We start from the raw sequence: 27,414 nt of genomic DNA on the forward strand, positions 1-27,414 counted from the left end.
ATGTTTTTCCCATCATGATCAGGGTTAGATGAACATCCCACTACTTCATGTTTTGGCTATGCAACAAGCACAAGGTGCTAATGCACAGTTGTTTTAAATGTGTGACAGGATTGCAAAGTCTGACACACTAATGCTTGACAAACTCACATTAATTACTGACCAATGCAGTTTTAAGTTGAGTATCTAAAGTAGACAAACAAGATTTGAGATTTGAAACTGGATCATTATGTTTGATATTAGTTTGCTGGATGGTGAGAAAGCTCTTTAAATTAATAGAAGCAAATGGAATCAGATTTTAAAATGTTTAAAGAGTGTATATGTTACAGAGGAGCAATAGCAGGAAGGCACAGGCTAAATAAACTATAAATGGACTAACAACCTTTCCATTCAGAGAAACATGCCAGCTCTTTGTAGAAGTCAGCTGCTTTGAATTGCATCCAACTTCGTTTACGTTTGTTCTCACCTTTAAACCCCCTCACTGTAGCTGCCCCAAATCCATCCATCCATTTTCTATACTGCTTATCCGTCAGGGTCGCGGGGGGTTGGAGCCTATCCCAGCTGACTACGGGCGAGAGGCGGGGTACACGGGGTACACCCTGGACTGGTCGCCAGCCAATCGCAGGGCCAACACACAAAGACAAACAACCACACACTCTCACACTCACACCTAGGGGCAATTTAGAGTAACCAATTAACCTAATGTGCATGTTTTTGGTATTGTGGGAGGAAGCCAGAGTACCCGGAGAAAACCCACGCAGGCACAGGGAGAACATGCAAACTCCACATAGAAGGGCCCAGACCGGGATTCGAACCTGGAACCCTCTTGCTATGAGGCGACAGTGCTAACCACTGCACCACCGTGCCGCCCCTGCCCCAAATCCTTTCAGTTCAAACTGACTGATCTTATCTTTTCATCAATCTTTGAAACTCCTTCAGGTTTATTTCAGTGTGAAGGTAAAAGAATAATACGCAAAGAGAAGACAGCAAAAGCTTTATTATCAGCCCAAGGATGAAACTATTATCTCTTTGACAAAAAAATAAGAACAGCTGTGAAGATGTATTAAGTAAGTCATGATCTGCATCCCGTGTCTGTGCCCTCAGCAGGGGGGACTCTCAGACAGCATCTCTAGGTGAGTGCAAACTGCTGAGGGAGAGAGACAGACGGAGTGAAGCGAGAGAAGGGAAATGAGAGAGGAGGACAGCAAGTGCGTGGGAGTTTATTGAACAGCTAGTGAAGCTCCCTAAAGCACAATCACCTAATTAGATTTCTATCTAGCAGTCCCCTTTCCTGACCCCCTTAAATCTCTTGCATTTCTGGAAAGCTAGAAGGGGAGACTTTCCCAAAAGTACCTCCTATTTACACTAGAAGTGTCTGAAAGGTCAAGGTTGTGAGAGGGAGGCAGCAGTCTCATTCACAGCAGATATCAACCACAATGGGGGGGAGGGGGTATGAATAAATAAACATAAATACAATAAAAAAACACACAACAGCTTAAAATAGGTTCGTTTCTGAAGCCTGGAATGCAGTGTGAGGGTTAGAGTTATGTTTTCAAACACATCCATTATTTTTGTGGATAAAAATAATCCTCCTGGTGTCCACTGGAGCATTAAAATGTCTCAGAAATTGCTCTGCACTTTCAATTTCGGGGAACCAAAATGACTTTTTATTTTATTTTTAACTTTATTTTATAGCAAAAGAAAAGTACTAAAAGAGAGCATAAGAGTAGAAAATAAGAGTAAAAGTTATTATTTTTCAAGAAAGTACTATGTGTTTATATTTTGGATAATCAAATTGATGTATTACAGTAGCTACAATACATACAGTACTTGATGAATCTCTTCATCGGCAATCACGTACTTCACAGTTTGTGTGATAATTTCCATCATTAGCATACAGCTAGCCTCTCCAGTTGAATCATCTGTATATGCATCAACTGAAAGAATCTATATAACAATATGATCCTGTACCTTTTGTGGTATTGAAGACCAAACTCCAGCGTTTGCTGTTTGCTTAAAATGAGCAATGATTACATTTTTTGGTCTTCATCTGGTCACATATGTTGCAAAATGCAACAAATGGTATGAATAAAAGAAAAAAAAATTCTGAACTTAACCATCAGATAGTTTCTTGCTAAACTTGTTTTAATTTTATGATGGAACTTTTATGTTTATGCTGTAACGACTGATGTAAACAGGGTCAATTCAAAATATATTGCTGGAAACAGTAAATGTCCCAGTCTCTGTTGTTGGCTGGTTTGTATGATTCAATAGTACCATTTGAGAGACAAAAGGAAGAGGCATCTGGAGAGCAGAACAAATGACTCACTCAGTCTACTCATGAAATACTGTGAGTATGTCATCTGTGTTTGTTTGCTTCTTGTTTTACTCACTTCTACTGCATATCTAATGTCTGCCTGTGCGTGTTTGTTTTAGTATCTTGTCTGTATGTGCATGAGGTGAGTAAATGTTGCATTCATGTGTGATGTGTGTCCAGGCTTAACATTTAGCTGTTTCAAACTTACTTTCCTAGGGGTTGGAGGTTGACGGGGCCATGGCCAAACTGAGGCGATCCGTCGCAATGACCCACTCAGCCAACTGTGAGACACAGCAGAGCTGACAAGTCACTGTTACCTCGGGCCGTACTTAGTATTTGGCTTTCCACCCAGCCTTTTTCTGCACACATGGCACTATATGATATCTGTCCCTCCGTATTCAGTCAGATAAATACCACGAGGTGGGCGAGGAATGGGCTCAGAGGATAAGATTGTCTTCAGGTGTTGGGCAAATCAGGACACCCATCCAGAATGGTAAAAATCAAGAGAAGATTTAAATTATGTGAGCTATTATTTCAATAACATCAATAAAGTTGGATCGGTATTATTTTTGTCAGATCCAATAGAGCACAGAGACACAGTATATGGCACTAAATTGCTCCACTGTTGGTTTTGTTATCTAGATTAATTTGCAATGACTGAAAGTATATGATATGTGATATGATAACACTTTTCCTTTGAGACTGCTGCAAGTCTTGACTGTGTTTAAGTTAAACAACAGTTTTTAACAAATTTTCTAATTTTTTGTTCAAGTTATATTAAGAGTAAAATATGAAGACTCTCGCAAGACTCGCAAATCTTATGTCATGCTAGATCTGTTCAAGGCCATATAATCCTTGAGTTTTCACAACGCAAATTTGAAATCGTCACACTTTTCCTATTTTGTCTTGGAAGTGAAGATACATTTGGGAAAGCAACATAGGGTCAGTTCTCACTGTAAATGCAGTTTGAGTATTAACACCTTAGCCATAGGGTCAACGGTACACTTAATTTTTATACTATGGTAAGGTTAGGGTAAGGGTTGGGTTAGCTATTAGGGTTAGGGTTATAGAGCTAGGGAATACATTATGTCAGCGAGGATCCTCAGAAGCATAGTTCAGAATCAAGTCTGCAGTGCAAACAGGGGCAGCTAAAGACAGTTTGAGACCCATGGCAAAAAGCAGTAGGACGCCACCGCCCGCACACTTTGCTTTATGCAGCCATTCCTAATAAGTCACAGAGCTTTTCAGCCAAATCCTGTACATTCTTATAACACGAATAAGTCCAAGTAGAATTTGTATTCTGAGATCTTTGACAAATGGTGCAAAGACGATCACCAGAAGCTCAGCTTCAGTAAAAGCAATGAGCTTGTGATGGACTACAATGCTTTAAATGTTGCAGCACAGAAGCTACAAATTAAAGATGGAGTCAGATTTCTCTCATTTCCAATGTGGAAGCAAAGCCAAGGACCTTGGATCTGTGAGCTAACAAAGAGACGCCGAACAGCCTGGATAGCGCTGTGAGACGACCAAACATCACTTTCAACGCAATCACCTGACACATGTTGGTGTGTTCATGGCATTTTCAGACTGGTATTGGTGGTGTTTTCTGAAAATTAAATGAATGGCTGTTAATCTTCCTATGCTTATTTCTATTTTTCCTCAACGTGTCATTGATATGTCAGGCGCAGGAAAATCTCCTCTCCTGTTACTGGCTCATATGGTGACAAACACCAGGCCTACACTTTATAAAGAAAGTTAATCAAACTACGCCTGATGGTGATAATAATTATTGTAGTTCAGTGGCAATATATGAAACTATATTCCAAATACTTTAACTGAGCCATAAGAAGTCCTCTGTGAGACCATACCATTTACTCAAGCAATAATGTCAAAGTTCCAGTAACAGTGCAAATAAGGTGACAACAGCAAAAGACCGTGTGCAAACAGATAAAAAAAAACACTGCAAATGAGGTAACAAATGAAAACACAATGTGCAAACCCAGATAAATATTACTGCACGTGCTCATATAGATCGATTCCACCAATTTCACTAATTTTTTCGATGTACCGAGTCCAGCTTGTCTCACTATGGTCCATTGCCTTTCTCTTTTGAATGGTCCATTTTTTTAATGGTGTGTCTCCCTCTCTCGCAGCACCGTATCTAACATGAAGTGATGTAAACAAAAAACTTTTGCAAGAATGACGGCCGCAGCACACAATGCACTGTGAATCACGTGCCCTTTCGAGCCCTGTTCCTGAGTTATAGTGTTGAAAAAGGGACAGAAAACATTATGACATAATTAACATATGAATTCCTGATTTGTGGCCACATGTTTTATGAAGTCACAGTGACCACTAAGTTCACCCTGTGCCAAATTTGAAAAAAGTTCCTCAAGATGTTCCTGAGATATCACATTCATGAGAATGGGAAAGACAGACAGCCAAAAAAAACATGCCTCTGACAATGGAGGCATGAAAAGAAACCAGATCCAAACTTCACATAAAAAGAGGTGGATAGAAATGTGATCTGTGCAGACGAACCTATAACTGATACTCTAAAAACGGGATTCAGGATGTATTTATTTTTGGCATGCACATGTGTTTTACATGATAGTATGATAGAAGTGCAAGTCTGTTTTTATTGTTTGGCTTTTGGCTTTTTCCTTGCATTCCTGTCTCTCTCGTTCAATCTTACTGTGAAGGCACTTATTCTGTTTTCTTCTTCCACCTTTAAACATCGTGCTGCATAAGAGCCCCAGAAGGCTCCAAAAATAAAAGGTGAGATGCTATTTAACATTTTGTGTCACGGCCCTGGCTTGAACTGTGTTTCAAAGCAAAAGCTGCTTAGTCTGTGTCACCCATTTTATTATTTTTTTTTATTTACTTTAACAGCCAACCCTTCCTCCCTCCCTCCCTCCATATGCATTCTCCCTCTAAACACAAACAAAATAGATTGTGTTGCCAACTCTCAAATGGGATCAAACCCAACCACAGTTAAAAGGCTTAGGTTAATCTGATTTCTGCTGTGGTTCCACCAAAAAGTTAGACCTGAGCCAGGGAGCTGACACTCCATGAACGAGACTGGGTGATAACACAGCACTCAGCAGGAGACAAAGGAAAACTCCTCATTAGCTTGGTAAACCAGGGTTCATCTGACACATTAAAAATGTGGCAGTGAAGGCTGAATGTCATCTGCAGGTGTGTGGGTGTGTGCATGCATTCACACATATATATATATATACTGTATACATACAGGCAGGGACAGGCATGTATGATTGCATTTGTCATATAATTTGAGGTCGACAGAAAGAGGAAGCACATCCAGCTCTAATGGACAGATGGACAGACAGACAGACAGACAGGGAGGGAGGGAGGAGGTGATGGCTATGAGAGGTGAGGTTCTTTGTCCTCAGACAGGAAGTGAATCAACACAGTGTTACTGCAAATACCTTTCTTTGTTGGTGCCCACAATGAAATAACAAAAACACATGATTTTACTGACCTGTGTTCATACAGAGAGAACAAGTCACACATCAACAAATAACAAAACTCTCTCTCTCTCTCTCGTAAGGACAAAGACAGCTCAAATGAATGATTAAGGGATACAACAAATGGTGGTTTACATATAATTAGTCGTCAGGTCCTGCTATCAGTCAAGTGATACTCATATGCATCACCAGTGGGTTTTAGCTGACTTGCAGTAGCGATCTGGAAATAAAAGACCACTGTTCAGTAAAAAGTTTTGAATCTTGAGCCAAGTGATGTGACAGTTGATTCAGCTGAAAAATAATGGGTGTTGTGTTTGCTCTAATTAATTCTGCCATTGTAGCAGGTCTATAATGAGGGTGAAACAGGCTAGATACTGAACAAAGAAGGAAATAACCCCTTCCTACTTTGGATTTCTTTTTCATAGATGTCAGATGAGGTGAGCAAAGGGCACATTCTCTGGGTCTGGAGGCATATGCATAAAGAAAAGAGGGGCAGCTCACTAGGGTTTGACATCTACTCCAGAAAAAAGAAATGGATGGACTTAATTATGCCTATTTGCATGAGCTTTTACCCTGTCCAACATTCCAACATTCATTTACACATAAACATCTGTCAGCTGATCTCTGGACTCCTCCTGTGGCAGCTTATTTTACAGAATAAATAAGTGCATCCTGTGAAGCAGAAAACATCAAAGTGCATGCCAGGTAACAATCCTGTGCTTCAGTAGAACCCCCAGTTTTGACATTTGAACTGGTATTGTGTAAGGTAAGTGCACATTCTGCAGTCTTCATCATGAGCTCTGTCCCTACTACTGTATAGATCAATGAGACATTTCCTGACAGTTACTAGTTTTACTCTAAGCAGACACCCTGTGAACATGGATCAGATCTGTACAAGACTTTTGTACAGTTTGCTAGGGGGTAGCTGTGGCCTAGAGGTTGGAGAAGCAGCTTGTGATCGGAGGGTCACCGGTTCAATTAAGGATGGGTCAAATGCAGAAGACGAATTCAGTGTGTGTATGTAAAAATATATATACTGTCAATAAAGCTGATTCTTCTTCTTCTAGTACTAGGATTTATATCACATATGGACAAATTGCTCTGATAGGACAGTTGCCAGACAACTCCAAAAAGAGCAAAGGGTTTTAGAAGAGGGCAGCGTGCCATCATAACTGATTTTCTTAGAGCACTGTGAGAAATTCAGCAGCATTAAGCTGATGTCTAATTGTAAAGCTATCTTTTGGTTCTCCCTTGTTTATCCTGCTATTAGTTAAACTTTTATTAGCCTCCGTTTAGTGAAGCAGTATTGTATGCTGTATGAGCAATTTATTAGTAAATTGATTTACTCATTCACATCTCTCTGTGAGTTGGGTGACCAACAACAGAAAGGCTCTGTCTATGCCATTAATCTGGGGAAACAATGCTATAAACAACAGCTCTTCACACCAGCATAGATTCAGTGGACCTCTGAAACCAACACATTTTCCTACTCACTCTATTTTTTCAAAGGTAAAGGCGTAGTGCTTGACAACAACTAGTGGAAACCTATTTTTTTTACAATATTCTGAAAATAAGAGAAAACTGTTTCCCCCTGCCCCCCAGTGGTTACCCCCGAGGTTGAAAATGAGCGTTAGAGAGCCTTTGACCCAAGGCTAACACATTTTCATTCAATCTCAGCAGTCAATTCCAAGAGAGCTCCCAAAAATAACACACAAAAAGGCCCTCTATATAAACTGAGGTACAAAAATCGAGAAGAAAGAAATGCATGAAAATGAACAAATATGGTCAAATGCTCCTGTTATTTGCTTGTCCCAGTAGACCATTATAACAGGAGATAGATAAATAGATACATAGATAGATAGATAGATAGATAGATAGTATTGTTGATTCTTTGGTTCATGATTATGGTGTGAAATTTTTTTGCAATGTATTTCTCCGTAATGAGAGCAATAAAAAATATTATTTTACAATGCTAGAAGCTCGCAATGATCTTTTTGCTGGAGGACTAATCATCTCTGTGTGATTAGGAGCTGAAGGTTAACGGGAGCTCACGCAGATAGGAAAGGAGGTGAGGTGGGAGTGAGGGAGATCAGACCAGACGGTGTTCTAAAAAGGCTCAGGCGGGCGGGGTTGCAGAGGCACAGGGGGGCTGTAAGCGGTTAAGAGTCTGTGGATCAAGTGGGGGGGGGCTGAGCCTCATTACACATGTAAATGCAGCTTCCAGCACGGAGGCCCCACTTTAAAGTCTTGCTTTTTTTAATTATTCTTTTGCTCTGCACATGATAATTGGGTCTAGCTCAGCCCAGGGCCTGTTGACTATGGAACAAGAATAAAACACCCTAATGACTTTGTCCATTTTTATTGGTGATCATTGAAAAAGCTGGCCTCCTGTTGGACTGGAATTGCCTTTCGTCTTGATTGTTCAAACAAGACTCCTGCTGTTTGATTGGTGTTGGGTAACGATGCACATAAAATTCACTTGAGTTTTCTGTGCTAGAATTAAATTTTGTCACCTGTTTATCATTTAGGAATTTATGTTAATCCACGCTGGCTGCTCAAGCGCGTACACTGTACATGTCTCCCTGTGCAATGTGTCTCCTGTAGCAATGTGAAGAATTGATGATAGATGTCATGTCATGTAGAGCTTGTTCCTTGGAATGCAATAAATGGAAATGGAATTCCCCAGATCTATTCTATTTACAACCACAGTGTACAAATCCAATATTGGAATCTACAAAATAATAGTCTACGAAATATTACATAGCAGGGTGCAACTCGAAAAATGATTCAAACTGGAATTATGTCAATAATAAGGCAAGTAATTGAAGGACAACTTACATTCTGGTAAATGAATAAGTATGAAATAAGTGGAAGAACAAAATCACTACAGATCTGAAGTCAAGGTTAGCTTCTGGTTTTTTCTGGGACATTAGACTCTCCTTGGGCATTCTTCAGCAAGTGTAACTTTTTCAGGTGTCATAGGAGGGATATACGAACCACTGTGATCATGTAATGACAGCTAAGCAACTTCCATTTACTGAAGAATGTCATATGTTCAGGTTGAAAGATCTGGAAAAAGCTGGCCTGTTAACCTTGATTTTGCAGTGTTCTATTACAGGTAATGCATCTGTTCCCAAGGTCGTGAATGAATTTCCACTCTAAACACACAACAACAGTTTGCTTTGTGCAGTGGCACAGATATCACAATTTCAACTTGAAGTTTTCTCCTGATCTTCAACCTCTCTTCAGACTTGTTACACATTGTCATCTATTTGCATACTGTGTGTTATTGTAGATGAATCTCTTGTATTATGCCAAATAACCCAGAATGGCTGTTTTGCTTTTGTGGTCTCTTATGGTTCACTTTTTTAAAATAACCATACAGGCTTCTAATTTAAAGACAAGCTGGGGACCATGCAGCTATCTGTGACTCATTGATTTAGTCTAAATCAAATGAGATCGTAGAACAAAAGCTCCTGGTTCTCAGTATCAGGCACCTTCACTGACATTGATCCACACACTTCTTTTGTTTAACAATAACTGCTTATATTCTGCCTGACTGAGTGACTCGCTTAAGATAATATGAGAGGCGTTTGGGACATTATTCAGAAATATCATGCATGCAATTTCACTCTCACAGACAAAACCAAAGTCATTCACAAACTATACCGAAATGCTTTTGTATACACAACTAAAACTACTGAAGCATTAAACATATGCATACATGAATGAAGAGAAAACTACTGAAAAACATTTATGCGCACTAGTAAAATGCACTTATTTACAAAGCTGAAATGCTCCTCTGTCACACACATAGTTTACTGAATACTGAAAACCTCATGTATTTAAGTGAAATGCTTTTACATAAAGCTCTTATAAAAACTGATGAAACCTTACATATAGACCACTGAGAAACCTTAGCACACACGAGTAAAATGTGTTCACATACATAGCTGTAAATGCTCTACTATGTTAGTTCAGTAGTGAACATGAGCATTACAGTTGAAAGGGAAAGAAGTGCAGGTGTTTGTAAAGTTATGAGAAAATGACCCGACTTTTGTAAATGATGGAACCATTTAGAGAAAAAGGCTATAAAACAGGTTATTCTTTAGGTTGTGCTCTCATGGTGGCCCTGTCCACTATTTATTATACAGCCTATGTGCAGCTCTCAGCAGGTATGAGAAGAAAGCAGGACATCTCATTCATTAGATACCTCCATCATCAGCTGTTTAATTCAGAATTTTATTATTTTATTGAGATTTATTGTTATTGATGTTCAAACATTTTTAAAACAAGTTTTAATGCCTGCTGAATGCAGTCTAATAAAGTAAGAGTCTGCAGTATATGGTGACTTATATGTACCTCGCATCTCTAAACATATGTGTTAGGCATACAGCAGCCAATGAAATATTTATGCTTATATAACTGTCATGTGTATAGTATGTGTGAAGACTTTCACTATGACTTTATGTTATTTAAACAAGTAAACTATATAAAATGTACCCCATGGACAGTTGTCATGAATAGAGAGATTAGCTAGAGACCAAAATTGTTTTTTTTGTGCAAGGCTGCAAACATGTTTTTTCTGCTGTAAAGTTTGGGATTTTAATATCTTTAGGGGTCTTTAGGGGATTGACTTGCTTTTTGAGCCAGCTTCAAATGGCCATTTGAGGAATTGCTGTTTTTGGCATTTCCACATCAGCATTTAAGTAGCTCTGGCTTGCTTGCTACCCAGGCAACATAGTAAAACATTTACAAGTACATTCAACAATTTCATCTTTTACGAGTGCTAAAAGCTGGAAATGATGGAGATCAACTTTAACCTCTGTGGTGGCCTAACTATGGCTGAGCTGACCAGTGTATATCTGCAGGAGAAAAATCCCCTGTTGTTGAACCTAAAAGACGACATGCAGAGTTAGACTAAGCAAAAAAGAAAATGAAAAACCTACAAGCAGTTTTCAAAGTCTACCTACTGATGCTGAGCAGTTTTACAGTATTTACACAACAAAAGCAACATAGAAATTAATGTAAATAAATTGCCAAATGCTAAAATCAATCAGTGATTAAAAAAAAAATTGGATGGTGCTGACGACATGTCCAAATAGGCCCCAAATTCCAAAAGCTTGTTATCTATTTTTTTAATTCATTTGCACACAAATAATACAATAAACAAATGCTCATTTTGTTTAAATTAATGCATTAACTATTATCTTCTTCAGGGTCACAGGGAGGCTCCAGCCTTTCCCAGCTGGGGATGGGTGAGAGGCAGGGTACACCTTGGGCAGATCATCAGTTCAGGGCTGACAGACAAACAACCATTCACCCTCACATTCAAACTTATGGACAATCTAGAGTTACCAATTAACCAAACATAAATTAATTTTCAAAGAAATAATATTACATAAACAAATTCATTTGCAATAAATTCAGATGTTAAGAATTTAAAAAAGTGTCAGCAAAATTAAAATCCCAAATGAATGTGGTTATTTTTCCACAGTTCTGTCTAGTGTTATTGTTGTGAATCCTGTTAAATATCCCTCTGAAGACATATGGAAATGAGACTGTTCAGACGCCTCTCAGCTGTTAGAGTCTTAGCCATCGTCCAGTTCAGCACCATGGACAGCGTTGAGCCACAGTCTCACTGTGTTTTAACCCAGTGGCTGTACTAAACCTAAGTTTTATTACCTGATTGCATGTGACAAATGAAATTCATTGATTGATGGATAGCACAGGTTATGAGGTTGGGTTGACTGCAGTGATAGGACTGAACTGGTACGTTGCATAGCAACTGTTTTTCACTATGTGCTGGCAGCCAGGAGGACCTATTTCTTTGTAAGAATAATACTTAATGCTTTATGAACATATTAATAAAAACAGTTGGAATTTAGCTGTGATATAATTACAATATATCACGGCCTGTCATGAGCTGTTCCTTAAATATACTACCCAGGGCTGAGTACACTTCAGCTTCACATTAGCTGTGAGTTTTGTACACTAATAAATGTGCTGTGGCCAATATTGTGGCTGTTATTATGGTGCTGCCTTTCAGAGTGAATTATCCACTGGTAATATGTTTCTTTGTGGTATTGGTTTTTTGTTCTGTTTTTTTTTTTTTCTGTTAATGCTTTGGCAAACTGTTTTCAGGTGCCCTGCCTTAGCTATCATAAACACTAACGAAGAGGAGGATCAATGCTTGAATTGGACAACGTTCAAATAACATTTCACTTTTTTCTAAGCGAACCAAAATCATAAAATAGTACTGACTCATTTTGACTTTATAAATATACACAATAAAAACGTACCTGGCCTGGTTTAGCATCTTCACATATCGAGGCTTCATATGGTGTAGCCAACTCAGGAGGATTGTCATTTACATCCAGAATTCGAATGCTCACTGCTGAGTGTGATGCCATGGTGTGGTTATCTACAGGAGAGATGGATAGACAATATATGAAAGACATCTGGCTACACAAATAATTAACAGTATAAAGAGCTGCAGAAAATATGTCTTTTCATGGCATTTTAGCTGTATTTGCAAAAGAAAAAATTAAATGACTGGTGTGTGTGTGAAATAGTGTGAAATAAGTCATGGTGAGTAAAGTGGCTGGATGACGTTTGTGTAAGACTGTCACACATCAAAACAGTGCCTGACAAACGAATGGTTTAGTGTGTTGAAACAAGCTGACAGTAGGCATATTATTCCGGCCACTTTCTGCTTGCACTTTACTGCTACCCAAAACCTATATTTCAGTTTTCTTCGCTCGTGTACATAATTGCAGAGATTGTACTGGGCTGTGAGCACTGCCAAAATGCAAGTGACCACAAAAAAGTCCTTTGGCCGAACAGACCCAGTGTGGACATTGACAGAGGACTTCAGATGATACTGACAAACTGCCAATATGCTTATTTTCCCATATGAGGTTAGGGTAGACGAGGTTGGGCAAGATTCTTAATGCCCTTCTTGTGTGTCTTCAGTATGAGCAAGACAAAACTCAGACTCAAATGAATGCAATTTTCCACAAGGAAGCAGACAGGTGGTTTGGCATTGTGCTAAGTGCTAAAGGGTTTTAATCTAATGCCTCTGCAAATTGCACCCATTACCTGAATAACACTTTCTGGCACCAGTGAGTGACATGAAAATGGTAGCAAAGATTCCATTTTTGTCTCTAGGTCCTCACTATCTGATAATCACACCACAGTATTTAGCTGTTTAATAGTGTGCAAACGGTACACCTCTGCATGATGATAATGACAAAAATAAACGTTCTTGACAAAATTGCAAATGTAGTATTGTAATTTTGTTTCTTACATACTTTTCAGTCAGATAAAACACAAAGAACATCACAATGCACTCTCAAGACATTTTTCTTAATGGGCCAGAATGTAAACGTGGGAGTGGAGAAAATTATGTAATTAGTACAATCAAAACCCTTTTTAAATTATCATGAGTTCTCCTTGAATCTTAAGCCCCACTCTTAATCATATGATAATGTCTTATGGAGTTTCCATTTTACTCATAAAACACTATGTACAGTACAGAGGGGAGCCAGAGGCCTCTAATGTGTGTGTGTGTCTGAGAGGTGAGTGTGAGACAGAAATAAAAACTGAAAGAGAGAGAGAGAGAGAGCATTCTTTCAGTGTTAAATGAGTGATCTGGATGCTTCCTGTGTTAGTCTGGGTATCCTGGATAATTAGAGTACATATCTTATAAACAAGTCATTATAAACAGCTGTCATTATGCAGTTCATGCACTCGGCAGAAAATGTAACATGCAGTTACTGACAATAACCCAGTGGTGTAAAAACACACAGATCCTTGTCTTGAAAACTTGAGAAAATAAGTGCGATTAAGAGAACTTACTGTTAAAAGTAATTGTGAAATTACTGATGCATGTATACATAAAAACTAAATCAAGCAATCTGTCTGTCCATCTGTCCCTGTATCCGTCCCTCCATCACATTCTTGTGAACATGCTATCTTACATCTTGATAGAATTTTTTAAATTTCTTGTCAGACTTGTCAGGTCCACTTAGATGGCCTGGTTAAAATTTGGTGGTCAAAAAATTCACATACCATTAATGGCAAAATTTCCTCAAAAATGTGATATAATATAAAAGAAATAGAATAAAATGATGGAAAGATCGAAGGTCAGCTTTCTCGTAGAAATTTTTCAGGTAACATACAATCAAATAGCCTGGATAAAGATTTTTGGTTCTTATAAACATTACAGACTTATAACACAGTTTCTGCTCCTAGGGGTCTTTTAGTAAAGGCAAAATGAAAGACATGTGTAGTGTGTAGAGTATCATGGGATCACATGCGGACTGGCCATTGGGAACATTCCTAGCCTAAGTGTAATGCTGCAGTAACTTCATTGGCAAACTGTGGACACAATACTTGCCTGAGTGTCATATGAGACATATGCAACTAAGCAATTGCACTTCAAAGCTTTTGACATTTAACTAAACCACAAAAACAACAAAAGGATTTCCTATATATGTCCTTTATAAAGTACATGAAATATCATGCACAGGACATTGACCAATGCTATACAATACTGTTGTAACATTTCAGTCGCTGTGACTGTAATGTTTCTTCCCCACACAAACTGTACAAAAGCAACCAATGGGTGAACTCAGAAGCACTTTGTCAGAACATATGACAGAAATAGCTGATAGCTTGCAAAGAGGTGAGCCAAAGGCCTGATAGAAGAAAAAGACAAACTGGTTTCTACCAATAGATAGTCAGGAAAACCAATTATCAACAGACTTTTGCAGACAAATTCTCAAGCTCTCTATCTCACTACACAGTTCTGCCCAACAGTGGCACAGCTGCAAATGAGAATGCTGGTCTCAACTAATAGCATAATCCTCACATCAATGCAGGGTTTTAATTGACTGCTTTTTGCCAGAGCAGCAAGAACATAAACGCAGAGAGAGCTCCACCAGTGCTAGATATCTTGTCTCGTCTTCTTCTAATTTTGTCTTCACATTATGCTGCTGTCCCTGCTGTGCCAGAATGAAAACCAGCAATCATCAGATGTTACACATTTTACATTTCAATTCCCAGAATTGAGAACAGATGAAACAATGTGAAACTTCCCCGCCTCTATCCACCCCAAACTCCCTCCATGGGGGGAAAAAAAAAGAGTTATTCAGTAAGACAGGTTCATTCATCTGGACCAAGTGGTGCTGTTCTAAATCTGTCTGCAGATAGGGAAGAAGAATAAAAGGATTTCAACAGATTATTGGCATGTTCTGCATCTGTGAGGCACTCACCAGCTGTTGCGAATGTTTCAGAATGAGTGTATAGTAGATCTCTTAGGCACTGAATTATAGTGACATAACTTCAGGGAAGACAGACTGAGGATGCAAGAATGTGTGCATGTCTTTTTTCACATGTACATGCCTGCATGTGCCTGTGTGGGTGTGTGTCAGAAGTTTCATAGTCCTTGTGACCAAATGGTTCATCTTAATTGCTGAAGGAAAACTTTTGGTTTGAAATGCCACTTTGTAAGGAGGAATTCAACAGTGTCTGTTTCCAGTCTCTTTACTGAGCCAGCTGGGCCCATAGGCACAGACGCTGTAATGTACTGTGGCCATTTTTCTTCAGTTGCTTAGTTCCAATATTACAGTCTCACCAGTGTTAAACTAAAATCTCTTTATTACAGCTTAAGTTACTGTATGTTTCAGAACCATTGTAAATGCCCCCCCCCCATGTAAACAAACAAAACAAAACATTTCAAGGTTCCTAAAACATACTAAATAATTGAAATATTCACAAAAATGTATTAATACATTCCCCAAAACCCTGTTCTCAAAGGCAAACATTTTCACATTGTGAACAGATTCAGGTGTTGATTCCAACGTGCGGTGACAGCCACCAATTTCCATGACAATATTCAGCCAGCACATTAAAAATATTTTTCACCACTATCAAGATTAAATACACACCCAGGGGAATCAAAACTGCTCCTAAATGCATAGGTTTTCTCAGCACTATGGCAACGTTTTCATTCAATTCCATGACAAAAAAAATGGATAAAATGAATGTAAACAACAATCTTACTAATCCTATAACACCAAACAAATACAAAAATCCCCAAAGGACTCCATCTAAACACCAACCGAGCACAAACACGGTGGTTTCAATTTTACTCATGTTAACATACACCATCATACACAACACAGTGACAGCTTGTGGGATAAGAAGTAGATCAACCTAGAAACCAATTAAACTGTCCCAGAGACATGCTCAGAGGTCATTTTAAATGAGAAATACGACACACACACACTATTTTATGACTCATAAATATCCAAACACACATGACTGTGTGAAAAAATAAATATATCAGCACTGACATTAGCTGTTTATGGGGAAAAAATTCAGAATCTGAAATTAAGTTTTGAAACATTTTAGCAATTTTTTTTTTTTTTTTTTTTTTTTTTGCACCACAGAATCACTATTAATCTCCTCACTTTTCTTCTTAGGTAGTGACACAGTCTGGCTAAGTCATGAGTTATTTGTCTTGTTGTGTCCTGATGTCAGGACACATGTCACAACGTACTCAAAGTCTGTTTGGTCATTAATGCTGCCAGTCCGAAATCTTCAAAATTCCCTATTTGTTTGAAAACAGACAAATAAACTGGCAGCCATCATGACTGCATAATGTCCCTGCCAACACACCTCTACTGGTGCCTGAAAACTGTGAATGGACTCAACATACGGTTGATGTGGTCCTTTTTTGGTCTTGGCAAGGAGGTGTACTCAGAGTTTTTACAACTCTTCATACACTTTCCCGTGATGATATTTAACAACCCTCCAGAATTGTACACTGTTTTTCATTTTCTACTGCCTGCTGTTTGAGGCATTCCCTGCATATTAACATTATAAAAGGTTCACTGTTCTGTTTTATTATAGGTAACTGGGGTATGGGAATATAATATGAAATACAAATCAGTCCAGCTTTAATAAAAACCAACTAAATATTAATGTAGACTTTGACATGCTTGGTAGATACCAACAACTGCCAACTGAAATATCACCTGTAACTGTGAGACAAGTTGAGCCCAGTTCAGACCAAAGATTCTAAGATTTACTGCAGAGAAACGTTGCAGGGATGTAAACTGGCCTTCCAACATCCCAGCTTGTAAAATCACCAGTGGCCAGTTTTAGAACCTGTTTCACCAGTCAATCCGTGTCTTATGCATAGTTTTGGACAGAAGAAAGAGAGAATTACCTCTTCACTTTGTTTGAGGAACAGCATGTGTGTCTAATACAAGACCTTCACTGCTAACCTTCATCTATCACTGCGCTCATAACTGATGCGCAGATTGGCTCTGAACTCATCCAAGTCCCCATGAAGATTTTCATCCACCCGCCACCCACCCAATCACATGTCCAGAGAGTTCCCGATAAGTAGCAATGGTAATCAGCGCAATAATTTGATTGTGAACCTGCTGCACTCCGGTGGTGGATGCATCAAATCACTCTGAAACTTCAAGGAACAGATGATAGGTGACCAAACAAAGGGACTGCTTTATATTCATGCAAATGAAGACTAGTCCTCCATAAATCACATCTATACCCAACAAACAATAACCCTGATGACAGTGGCATGTCTGTGTAACCATTCATCTTTACATTATCCTGGGACTAATACAGTGCAAGAAAGAAACTCTATGACCTTGAGTGCCAGAAAGTCCCACAAGCACTCAATATACTATGCATTGAATTTGACAAATCAATTATCTCAATCTGCCAAATGCAGGAAAGCAAAACACAAACTGTTTAAGTATTCAGGATCTCCTCCACAACTATACTGACAGTAAGGATATATAAGTGATTATATAACAGGACAAACCAGCAGTAAACATCAGTGAGGTCACAACCTCTGATCTCTAATTACACATTATTATGTCTCCCCACAGATGTGCTTTTTGCAGCATTACCATCCACAACATGCACCCAAGCAATGCACTTTAAACCATTTATGGTGCATAATAGCACCTCATGTTCTGTTCTCTCTCACCAAATTTTATCTCATTTTGTCTCCTAGTTTAATGTGAACCCGTTATTGCACTCTGAAAAGACTGGCTTTTCTTTTTCTCTTTTCTCTTTGCTCTTTAGATGCATTGTTCTTTGGCATTTTCCCACTTTGATTGAACAAAGACACTTATCTCCCTTCACAACGTTGCAACAAGTCTGTGATTCATTTGGAGTCGGAGGGAATAACGTTCACATGCCATAAAAATCAAACGGTATGCATTTGTTTGCCAGACAGCAAGTGAGAAAAGTGATGATGTAGAAAATGTGTCTTCACTGCAACAGTGCAAGAGATAAAGACTTTTCAGCTACTTCGGTATCTTTTTACCCTCAGGGTGATGCCTTTTTTTCACCTACCTGTCTGAGTAAAAAAGCAGTTTTGCAAGGTTATATCATACTTGCTATCAGTTCTCGAAAATTATATGTCACTCTAACTTAGCGCAGTATGTTTCTATGGAGAAGACTGTCAGGATGTACGAATGCACTGGCTGGTGACAGTGCAGTTTAACACTCCTCCTGTACTCAGGGGGTTCTGTGTTCTCTGGAAAGGAGACAAGTACTATACAGATGAGAGGTTGTTTCCTCTGTTACAGTGTAAGTGTCTGCAGGAAGAGATGCTAGCAGTTGCTACCGTTAATCAGGTGAACTTGAAGACATGCTCTGTGTGTGTGTGTGTTTGTGTTTGATTGGTGGCATATCATCACAGTGCAGTCTGCTTGCTGCACTTGAACTGAAGCATATTTACCCAGTCCAAAGACACATGTGAAGTAATTGACATTTAGTGTGTTTCTTGCAGTTTTGTAGCCGGGGTTAATCTTAGGGCACAGACTCTGGGTATGTGAGAAAGCTGTTGTCACTTGTCCAATACTGATACAGTGGAAATATGATAGTTCAAAGGTAAGAAATGGACTGTGGGAATAATTAAGGGTTGTGCCACAAAACTCTCGATTTAACAAGGTCCTCAGACAAGTTGACCTTGTGGCACAGCAGCCTTAATGAGCAGGGGGACCTACCTAAAACAGAAGAACAAAATCATTATGGAAAATTGAATGTTCTTAAAACACTCCAGCTAGCCACTTCACAAGTCCCACCCCTGTCTATTCCCATCTCTCTTGTGGCCTTTATTTTCTATCTATGCCTTCCCTTTTATTTATTTTTCTTCCTTTTGTCTGTGCATCTACAGCTCTCAGGACACCCTGAACTAACAGGCGATAAAGAGACATTCTGGATGGGAATTCTTATGGTGTTGACCACTGACTCTGTCTGTCCGGATGTTTCCTTAGAAAGCAATGTGAGAGCCTTTATCTATCAAGTGCAGGCATGTGTTTATGTCTGATATTGGAGGGGTTAGGGTGGTTTTAAATGTTCAATTAACATTAAAATGTGCCTATGACATAATGCCAAGCACAAAAAGGCAGAGCACAAAAGCGCACAAATTGCTCTGGGAATTACAGCTTGGAAAAAAAGACTCTAGTCTAATTTTGTCTGAATGTTTGTGATGGGTGAGACTGCTTAGTTTTCGGTTTTGGCTGTATTGATTATTGGAGTAATCACAGTCTGAGGCCATGAGAGAGGAACGAATATGAAAACATTTTAAAATCACCTTTGTTTATGTGGATTGTTGTCTTGTTCCTTCTTGTTTGCCATGGCAGATACAAGTTATATGGAAAATGCAATCTCCTCTGCTTTCACCACAATCCCAAAATCACTTCATCTGTATGAGATTGAAAAAGTGGGGAATACCAGGCCACCTCCTTTCTCAAGTTTACTTCTAATGGTATAGTAATAACTTTCCAGCTCCCCAAAGTTATTACATTCTTCATTTTCTTTGCAATGACTAAAGGACCCAATGAGATGAAAAAAAAAGTGAGCTCTTCTTTCATTTTTCAGTGGTGTGTTTGTCAACTCTAAGACAAGTGATAAAATGATGACTGTATTTTTACCCTGGTATCAGAAAGATGACAGTGCACTGAACCTTATGACCTTATGAAAACAAACTTGGTGCAGGTCTCCAGTTGACCGGCTGTTTTGCTTAAGAAGCTAAAGTATTTACAATAAAAATGTTTGATATTTGTCATTCAACAGTAAAAAAAACGATAGTCCAAAATTCAAAACGAAGGGCTAAAAACTGCTATCACTGCCAACTTGATTGACAAGTGTAACAAGCTCTAGGCAATGAATAAATCTATAATCATGTAATCTAATCATGTAAAACATATGTTTGCATTACATTTGCATTTGTTAACTATGGTTTGATATTTTCAATTAAGACCAGTTATATGTAAAATGCTTATTTTCATTCACAAGTCAAACAAGAATCAATACCTTCTGCATGTATGTAAAACAACTTATTTCATTAAATGTAGCACACTGCAAATGTTAGCAGTGGTGAGTTACTGATGTCAGCATTGTTGTGAGTTATTAATTCATTTTCATCCCATGACACTTTCTTGTTCTCAGATGAAACATTTTGTTGACAACAAACTCTTAGGTCCATTTAAGCATTGTTCTACCACAGTACATTACTTCCCTTGTCTTTCTCAAAGCTAAAAGCCACAACACTCTGCTGCTGAAAATGTGCCAAAAGCTTTGGTAGCTAATGACGCACAGCAGTGTGAGGTTGTCTGTCACCCCTTATAACCCCTGGTGGGAGTCAGCAAATGTTGGACAGCAAATTCAACTTGTATAGTTTCCATCAGGCACTGGGGGTAGACAAAGCTTGCCAACCATCAGGGTAATTTTAACTTTGTTGCCTCTGAAATTGTTTAAACAAATGCAAGTGCTCTCCTTTAGGGAAAGAGCCACATTTTATTATTGTTTCCTTAGTTGTTCCAGTAATATGAAAAGGTGGAGTTCACGGACGCTACATCAACTGTAATTGTGACAGATTCTGTGAATTTCAAGTATTTGTTCATTTCATTGCTGTTTTGTATCTTCAGGCTTTGTTTGCATGTTACCATCTACAAGGCTTGCACATAGTGAAAACAAACCTTTGCTCACGTTCGATCTGTTTGTACCTACAGTATACTTGATGAAGTGGATTTCACAAACTAGGTCTGGTAACTTTCAAGAATTCTAGCAAGATGAAAAAAGTCACTAGCTAAGAAATAATATCTCCCAAGCACTATGAAGTTCTTGTAGGTGATGTGTTCAATTTGGAATGGAAAGCTATATACCTGCTTCTACAGCCTTTACAGTGATGTTGTGCCAGCCAGCAGTCTCTCTGTCCAAAATTTTGCCAAGTGTGATGGCACCCGAATCAGGGTCAATATGGAAGATCATGTCCTGGTCTGTGGTCCGGTCGATGGAAAACCTGGAAAAACAGAAGTGATTTAATTGAGGTACTTGTATTTTTATTTCTTAAGAAATTACTAAGGACTTGGAGAGTTGACTTTGAGCTTCACAGAATAATATTATCTTATACAGAAGGGAGCAGGACCAAGATTTTTAAGGCATGTACTGCAAGCTTGTCCCAGGTCCTGTGACCCTAATAGCACTGTGTCCCCTAACTGCATATTCAGTCTTTCTTAAGCTCTTCAGAGTAAGAAAATAAACATTAATTTTTCATTGTGCACTCAAGAAAAAAACCCCACAAATGCATCATTCCTTCTTTAGGGGTACTTGGAGCTCTAAGATTGGTGAGTCAACAAATATCTGCTGAAAGGTTGTAAGTCCTCCTCCTCTACCACACACACACACACACACACAGAGGGAGGGAGAGAAAGAGAGAGAGAAAAAAAGAGAGAGAGATAGAGAGAGAAAGAAGCGAGAGGGGAATGATGGCTGACTTACTTATGCCCACGTAAACCAGGCAAACATGGCAGCTAGCATTCTCAGAGGTCATATGAGAATGATGGTCACATGTTGTAGATATAAACTATAATGCCAAGAGACCCCGATGCTAAACTGAGAACAGCAAATGTATTAAACAGGTTTCTGATTGTCCAGTGATTTATTAAATAGTGTGGGTGTAGAATTACATTTGCATTTGTATTAGATTCAGTTAAAGTCGTGCATCAGATGTCATTAAAGCTGAAGTAGATTTGGACTGATAACATTAAGATAACCTAAGTTTTACATGAGATTTTGCCAATTGAAAATCAAACCTTGCATCTAAAATGATACCATGGTGGGAATTGATCAGTGCTTGAGATACTACAGTTGAATACTTCAGTATCTCCAGTACTGTTCAGTTCAGTATAGTAAACACACAGTCATCCCATATGTGTGTCTATGTGTATTTACATGCATCTATCAGTGTTCTGCTCCCCTACATTTGACATTTTGGATGGTGATTAGACTTACACCTTCCATTGATGTTTGTCTATAGTTTAAACATGTCCCTCTCGCCTTTGCCGAATCCGAAATTGTGCTCATTTTCTTTCTTTTCTTTCTTCTTTTTTTAGAAATTGGATTTAAATTTGACATTGTGACATTCTAAATAAACAATACACCTCTTGTCATTGTCCATCTCTGCCTCCCTACAAGCCTACTGTGATTATTGTTTAAAAGAAAATAAAAACTGAACCATTGGTTTCCAAGGTATGTCAGTTTTATGTGGGATGGAGGTTGGGGGGCATCATCACCATGTTTTTAGTGTCTTTATAATCCATTTTCAGTCTCACAAAAAAAAAACAAAAAAAAAACAAAACAAAACACTTTCCTTCAAACACAACTGGTCTACATCAAAAAACAAAGTTGGCTGCTAAACACATCTCTATCACGTAAGCAGAGAACTATTTATGCCCTTTGAACTAGACAACATTTTTTTTAATGTTTTTATGTTTTTTTATTACATCTATTAGAGCATCTTATGACTCATGCAACAAAACTTTCTCCCAGCTATCCAACTGAATGCTTGTTACACCTCCTTGGTTTTAGTTGTTACATAAGGGGAGGTTACTTTAACAGCTTGTTTTGTTGAGGCATAATTAATCTTTCACCAATTAAACATGTTCTTGCTGATCAAATCCACAGTGAATGCACGTTTTACCTTCACTCACTCAGGCTGCAAGATTATGTAAAGCTCAAAGAGGATGTGTTGTGTGAACCCAGAGGCCATGAGCTCACTAACTTTGCCCAGTAGGTCTCTCCTGGCCAACCTCTCCCTCTCACTTTCACTCATTCACTCTCATTCACTTATATGAACATAACCACACACACATATATATGCTTGCACACATATCACACACATTCAGCTCCAGGCTGCCAAGACACTAGTGAACGGCAGGGCTGCCATTGTGTTGCACTTTATTACACCTGGAACTCTGAGGCTCATGCATTTTTAATCGAGGTAATTTGCACAGGCACCGCGCGTGTCAGTGTATACTCTGTCAGTGAGACTGTCTTAGCCCTTATCTACATTCCCCTCTCACACTGCAATTGCTCTTCTGAGAACATATAAGCCACAGACCTTGGTACAGAAGATCACCAGATGATATTGTTTTTATCACACACAGTGATCACAGAGAGAAAAGAGACATACAGGGCAGATTCATCCATTGTAGTGCCACTGTTTACCGTTTATTGGACCCTCTCTCCATCTTCATGAGCAATTGTTTAAAAAAAAAAAAAAAAAAAAAGATTTTGCTTTTAAGGCAGTTATACCAATGTATCTATTTGCTGTAAGTATAGTTCTTAACAATTCCATGTTTTCCTTGTAGATATTTTATCATAATATAAAATTATAGTTGGAAAGTAATATGCACAATGGGCTTGGGGAATGGCTGCCCATATTGCAGTGCTGCAGTGTCCAATTCAAGCTACATAAACTCAGTGTCATGTAAAAGGCATTATTCGTATGGACAGTAAAAGCCATCATACTGTCTTTTTGTCTTTGCATATTCATGTATGGGTGATTCGGCCAATAATATCATGACCTAACTACAATCCAACCTGCAATCTTTTTTCTGTTTTGAAACAAGAAAAAATGTGAAAAAATTTGACAGTTGCATCATTAAAATACAATATTGCATTAAAGATTGTTTTTTGGCACAAGTTCCTCATCTGCCATGCTGTCAGCTATGACTCACATTTAAAATATGTCACCCAAGAAAAGCAAAGTAATTTGTCCAATCAGCATAGCTGCCTAGTGGACTGCATCGCTCTGTTAGTATGTTGACGTAGTATGGATCTGTTAGTTTACTTGTGAAGTTATAAGAAGTTTGGAAACAAAAGTAAGAGGATACTGTTTTGTAACCTCTACAAAACAGTATACTCCTTCAAAACTGATCACAATCTAAAACCATGTGTCACCCACCCCTATTTTCATGTACTTCATATATGCCATGTGCACACATGCCACATTTATAACACAGCCAAATCATTTTCATTAACAAATTCAGTATTATTTCAACACACAGATGCACACCAACACAACTACAGAACTACTTGGTCAGAAACCATTTTCTTTTTCAATCAGCCCACACAATCCTTTATATTAAATATAGGTATACATTTTCCTATGTTACCTATATAGACAGTATATGTCAATCAGGGTTTGCAATCATGCACTTGTGACAGTCATCTAGTTAGGAAGTTAACCATAAAGTTGTTTTTTTTTTTCTCTCTGATAATGTACATTTTACCATATACAGCAAGTTGGATGAATTGCCATACCTGACGGGTTTATTCTTCACATCTGGATCCCTGGCAGTAACAATGCCAACCAGTGCTCCTACTTTGGCATCCTCTTGGACTTCCATGATTGCACCCTCCGCTGGTTGAAAGATGGGTGGCTCATCTATGTCTGACACACTGACTCGAACAATGGTCTGGTCTCGAAAAGAACCCAGGTCCACAAAGCGAGGATCAACATGCTTATTTACTGCCTCCACCACAACATTGTGTGTGCGCTTGCTCTCAAAGTCCAGTAACTGAAAGAAAAGCAAGATTCTGTTTCAGGAACTAATTAATTCCACAAAAAGCCATTTAAAGTGATGTCATACTCATACTGAATTTCCCTCAGAATCAATAAAGTATCTATCTATGTATCTATCTATCTATCTACTCCATGCTGACGCTGTTGGCCATGAATTATATTGCAACAATGCTTGTGAATATGATAGCCTGTTGCAGTCTTGATTGCAGCCATCAGTAGCAGCACTGACCCAATACATCATTGTACATGAATTCATTCTTGTTGAAGTTGTTGCTTTCTTTTGTGTTATTCCTGTGTCTGCAGCACCAGCTAACCAGTTCATCACCACTGGTAGCCAGAATGATGAAGACTGCCACACTGTTGACAGTCCAATGAACCAAATAAGTGTTGCTGCCTGAATGTCCCATGTTCATTCTTTCATCAGGCCCCATTCACAGCAGCATGTGTCACATTTGAAGAATGAATGAAAATATACTAATGCTGGCATTCTGCATTTGTTTTCTGTTTTATCGCAGAGTGCAAAGTGGAAAAACATTTCAAATTTGGAACTGATGCTGCACCGACAGTCACCTGTCAAACCTCAGTGAGCAGCTACTGATCACCGATTGTCAAAGAGCAATCATCTCTCTTTGTCCGTCTCCTCAGGCCACTTTGAGTTTATCTGACAGAGTTTAAGAGGTGATCATCTTACTGACTAGAAATATTTTGCTGCAAGCTGCAATCTTAACATTACCAAATTAATTGCATCATTCTTTAATCTTATCTTTCTTAATTTACAAAAAAAAAAGGTAGTAGTAGCCATTCCGAGTCTCCATTTTCTAGTACATCTCTTAATTTTTACTTATCATAGGAATTTACATAAAACTGTAGCACATGTAGAATGCGACTTTCTTTTTTTTCTTTAAAATTTTACATTTTATATATTTTAAGCTACTGTACCTTCTTAATGGAGACAACAGCTTCTTGTGTCTCAACATCAGTAGTGACTCTGAAGAGCTCCCCTCCTTCTTTGATCAGATAGCTCATGTCTGTGTTCTCTCCCATGTCAGCATCTGTGGCAATGACTCGTCCAACTGGAGTCCCCACAGCCGCTCCCTCTGACACTGAAAACTGGTACATCTCTGGTGTACGGAGTTGGTGGCCGGTGGTGGAAATCATATGGAAGCATGAAACAAGGGCAGTTAGGTTTAGCAAAGCAACAGAGGGATGAAGTAACAAACAACAGTGTAACAACAACCCCTCGATAGAAAAGGGACGAGGGACAATGTTAAAAGGGAGATGAAGAGGAAAAACAAACCAGTAGAAGAATGATGAGGAGAAATAGATGGAAAGCCGCAGGTAGAAAAAGGAGGGTGAGAGGGGAGGTTATTGGTAGAAGAGATGGATAGGGAGCAGAAACAGAAAAATGGGAGGGGGAAGAGATGAGAGAGTAACAAAGATAAAGAGGGTGAAGAGAGGAAGGGACGGGTAATGGAAAAACAAAATTGGAATGGGATTATAATGAAAGAACAGCAACAAATAGACTTCACATGATTATTGTCAGTGTCATCATTTCATTCAGACAAAAGTGAATATATAAAGTAATTTATCTTTTGTCCATACACAACAATTTTGTCCAGCTGAACAAAAAATTGCGTGAGATTAACAGTAGGTATTACTCCTACTTGCCTATTGAAAGTGTTCAATCCTAAATCTGAAGCCATACAGCATTTTAAATGTCAGAACAGTATGCAAGAAAATGTCTGTAAGATGTTCCAGAGTTCATTATGAACAAGATCAACTGATAAAAGTAAGGGGAAAAAACTTTACTGTTCCCAACAGGGAAATCATCAAAGTCCTTACATATACAGCATGTCATCTTCCTTTGCATCTTATTTATGAAGCTACTTTCCTATCTACAATCCATACCATGGAGTGGAGATACTACAGTTCTGTAGGGTTTATCCCTCTGACTGGGTAAATATGATTTCCTGAGATGAAAAAAAAGGTTTTATACAGAAATAATCAAAGGTGTGTGGATACATATCGAATACAATCAACCAGACTGTCAGATGGTGTTCTTCCAGCTGTAACAAAAGTAATAGTCTTGTAGTTTATCTCCAAAAAGAGGACGGAAAAAAAGAAAAAATGCTCAAATGAAAGCAAGAAGGGGAAGAACTATTTCATGTATAAACCTAATTATTATTCAGTAAGGAATAGCATATTAATATGTTAATGAGTCTGTGATTGGGAAGAACACCACATTAGGCGCTGGTGAAATACATCACTGAAAAGGAGTGAAGCCTTAGCACATGTACTTCTGTTTATGGCTGCCACTAATGATTATTTTGATTATCAATTAATCTGCTGATTATTTTCACAAATAATTGCTTAATCATTTCATCTGTAAGATGTAAAAACTACTCATTCTAATTTCCCAGAGCTCAAAATAATATATTCAAACTGCTTCTTTTGTCCAGTAGTTGTCCAAAGACTTCTGATTTCCTATCATGAAAGACAAAAAAAAAGTAGCAAATACTAAAATTTAAGAAGTTTGAACCAGCAAATGTTTGACATTTTTTGCATGAAAAATGACTGAGGTGATTAAGTGATTATCAGACTAATTCATGATTAATCTTCTTTTGACTGACTAATGAATTAATCAACTAATTGTTGCAGCTCTACTTCTTTGGATGCAATATGTCAGA

The 27,414-nt window shown here is 38.4% G+C and overlaps 1 protein-coding gene across 1 annotated transcript in view; it reads right to left on the reverse strand.

Moving 5' to 3' along the window:
• Nucleotides 1–27,414, reverse strand: part of LOC124056079 (cadherin-22) — a 71,626-nt gene that overhangs the window by 14,958 nt on the left and 29,254 nt on the right. The window contains exons 5-8 of the mRNA XM_046383177.1: nt 25,667–25,848; nt 24,466–24,722; nt 21,024–21,160; nt 12,105–12,226 (exon numbers count right to left, since the gene is read on the reverse strand). Of these exons, the coding sequence (XP_046239133.1) occupies nt 12,105–12,226; nt 21,024–21,160; nt 24,466–24,722; nt 25,667–25,848 (698 nt within the window). The remainder of the gene's footprint in view (nt 1–12,104; nt 12,227–21,023; nt 21,161–24,465; nt 24,723–25,666; nt 25,849–27,414) is intronic.

This window comes from Scatophagus argus, chromosome 3 (genome assembly GCF_020382885.2).
Source record: "Scatophagus argus isolate fScaArg1 chromosome 3, fScaArg1.pri, whole genome shotgun sequence".
Classification (NCBI taxonomy): Eukaryota; Metazoa; Chordata; class Actinopteri; family Scatophagidae; genus Scatophagus; species Scatophagus argus.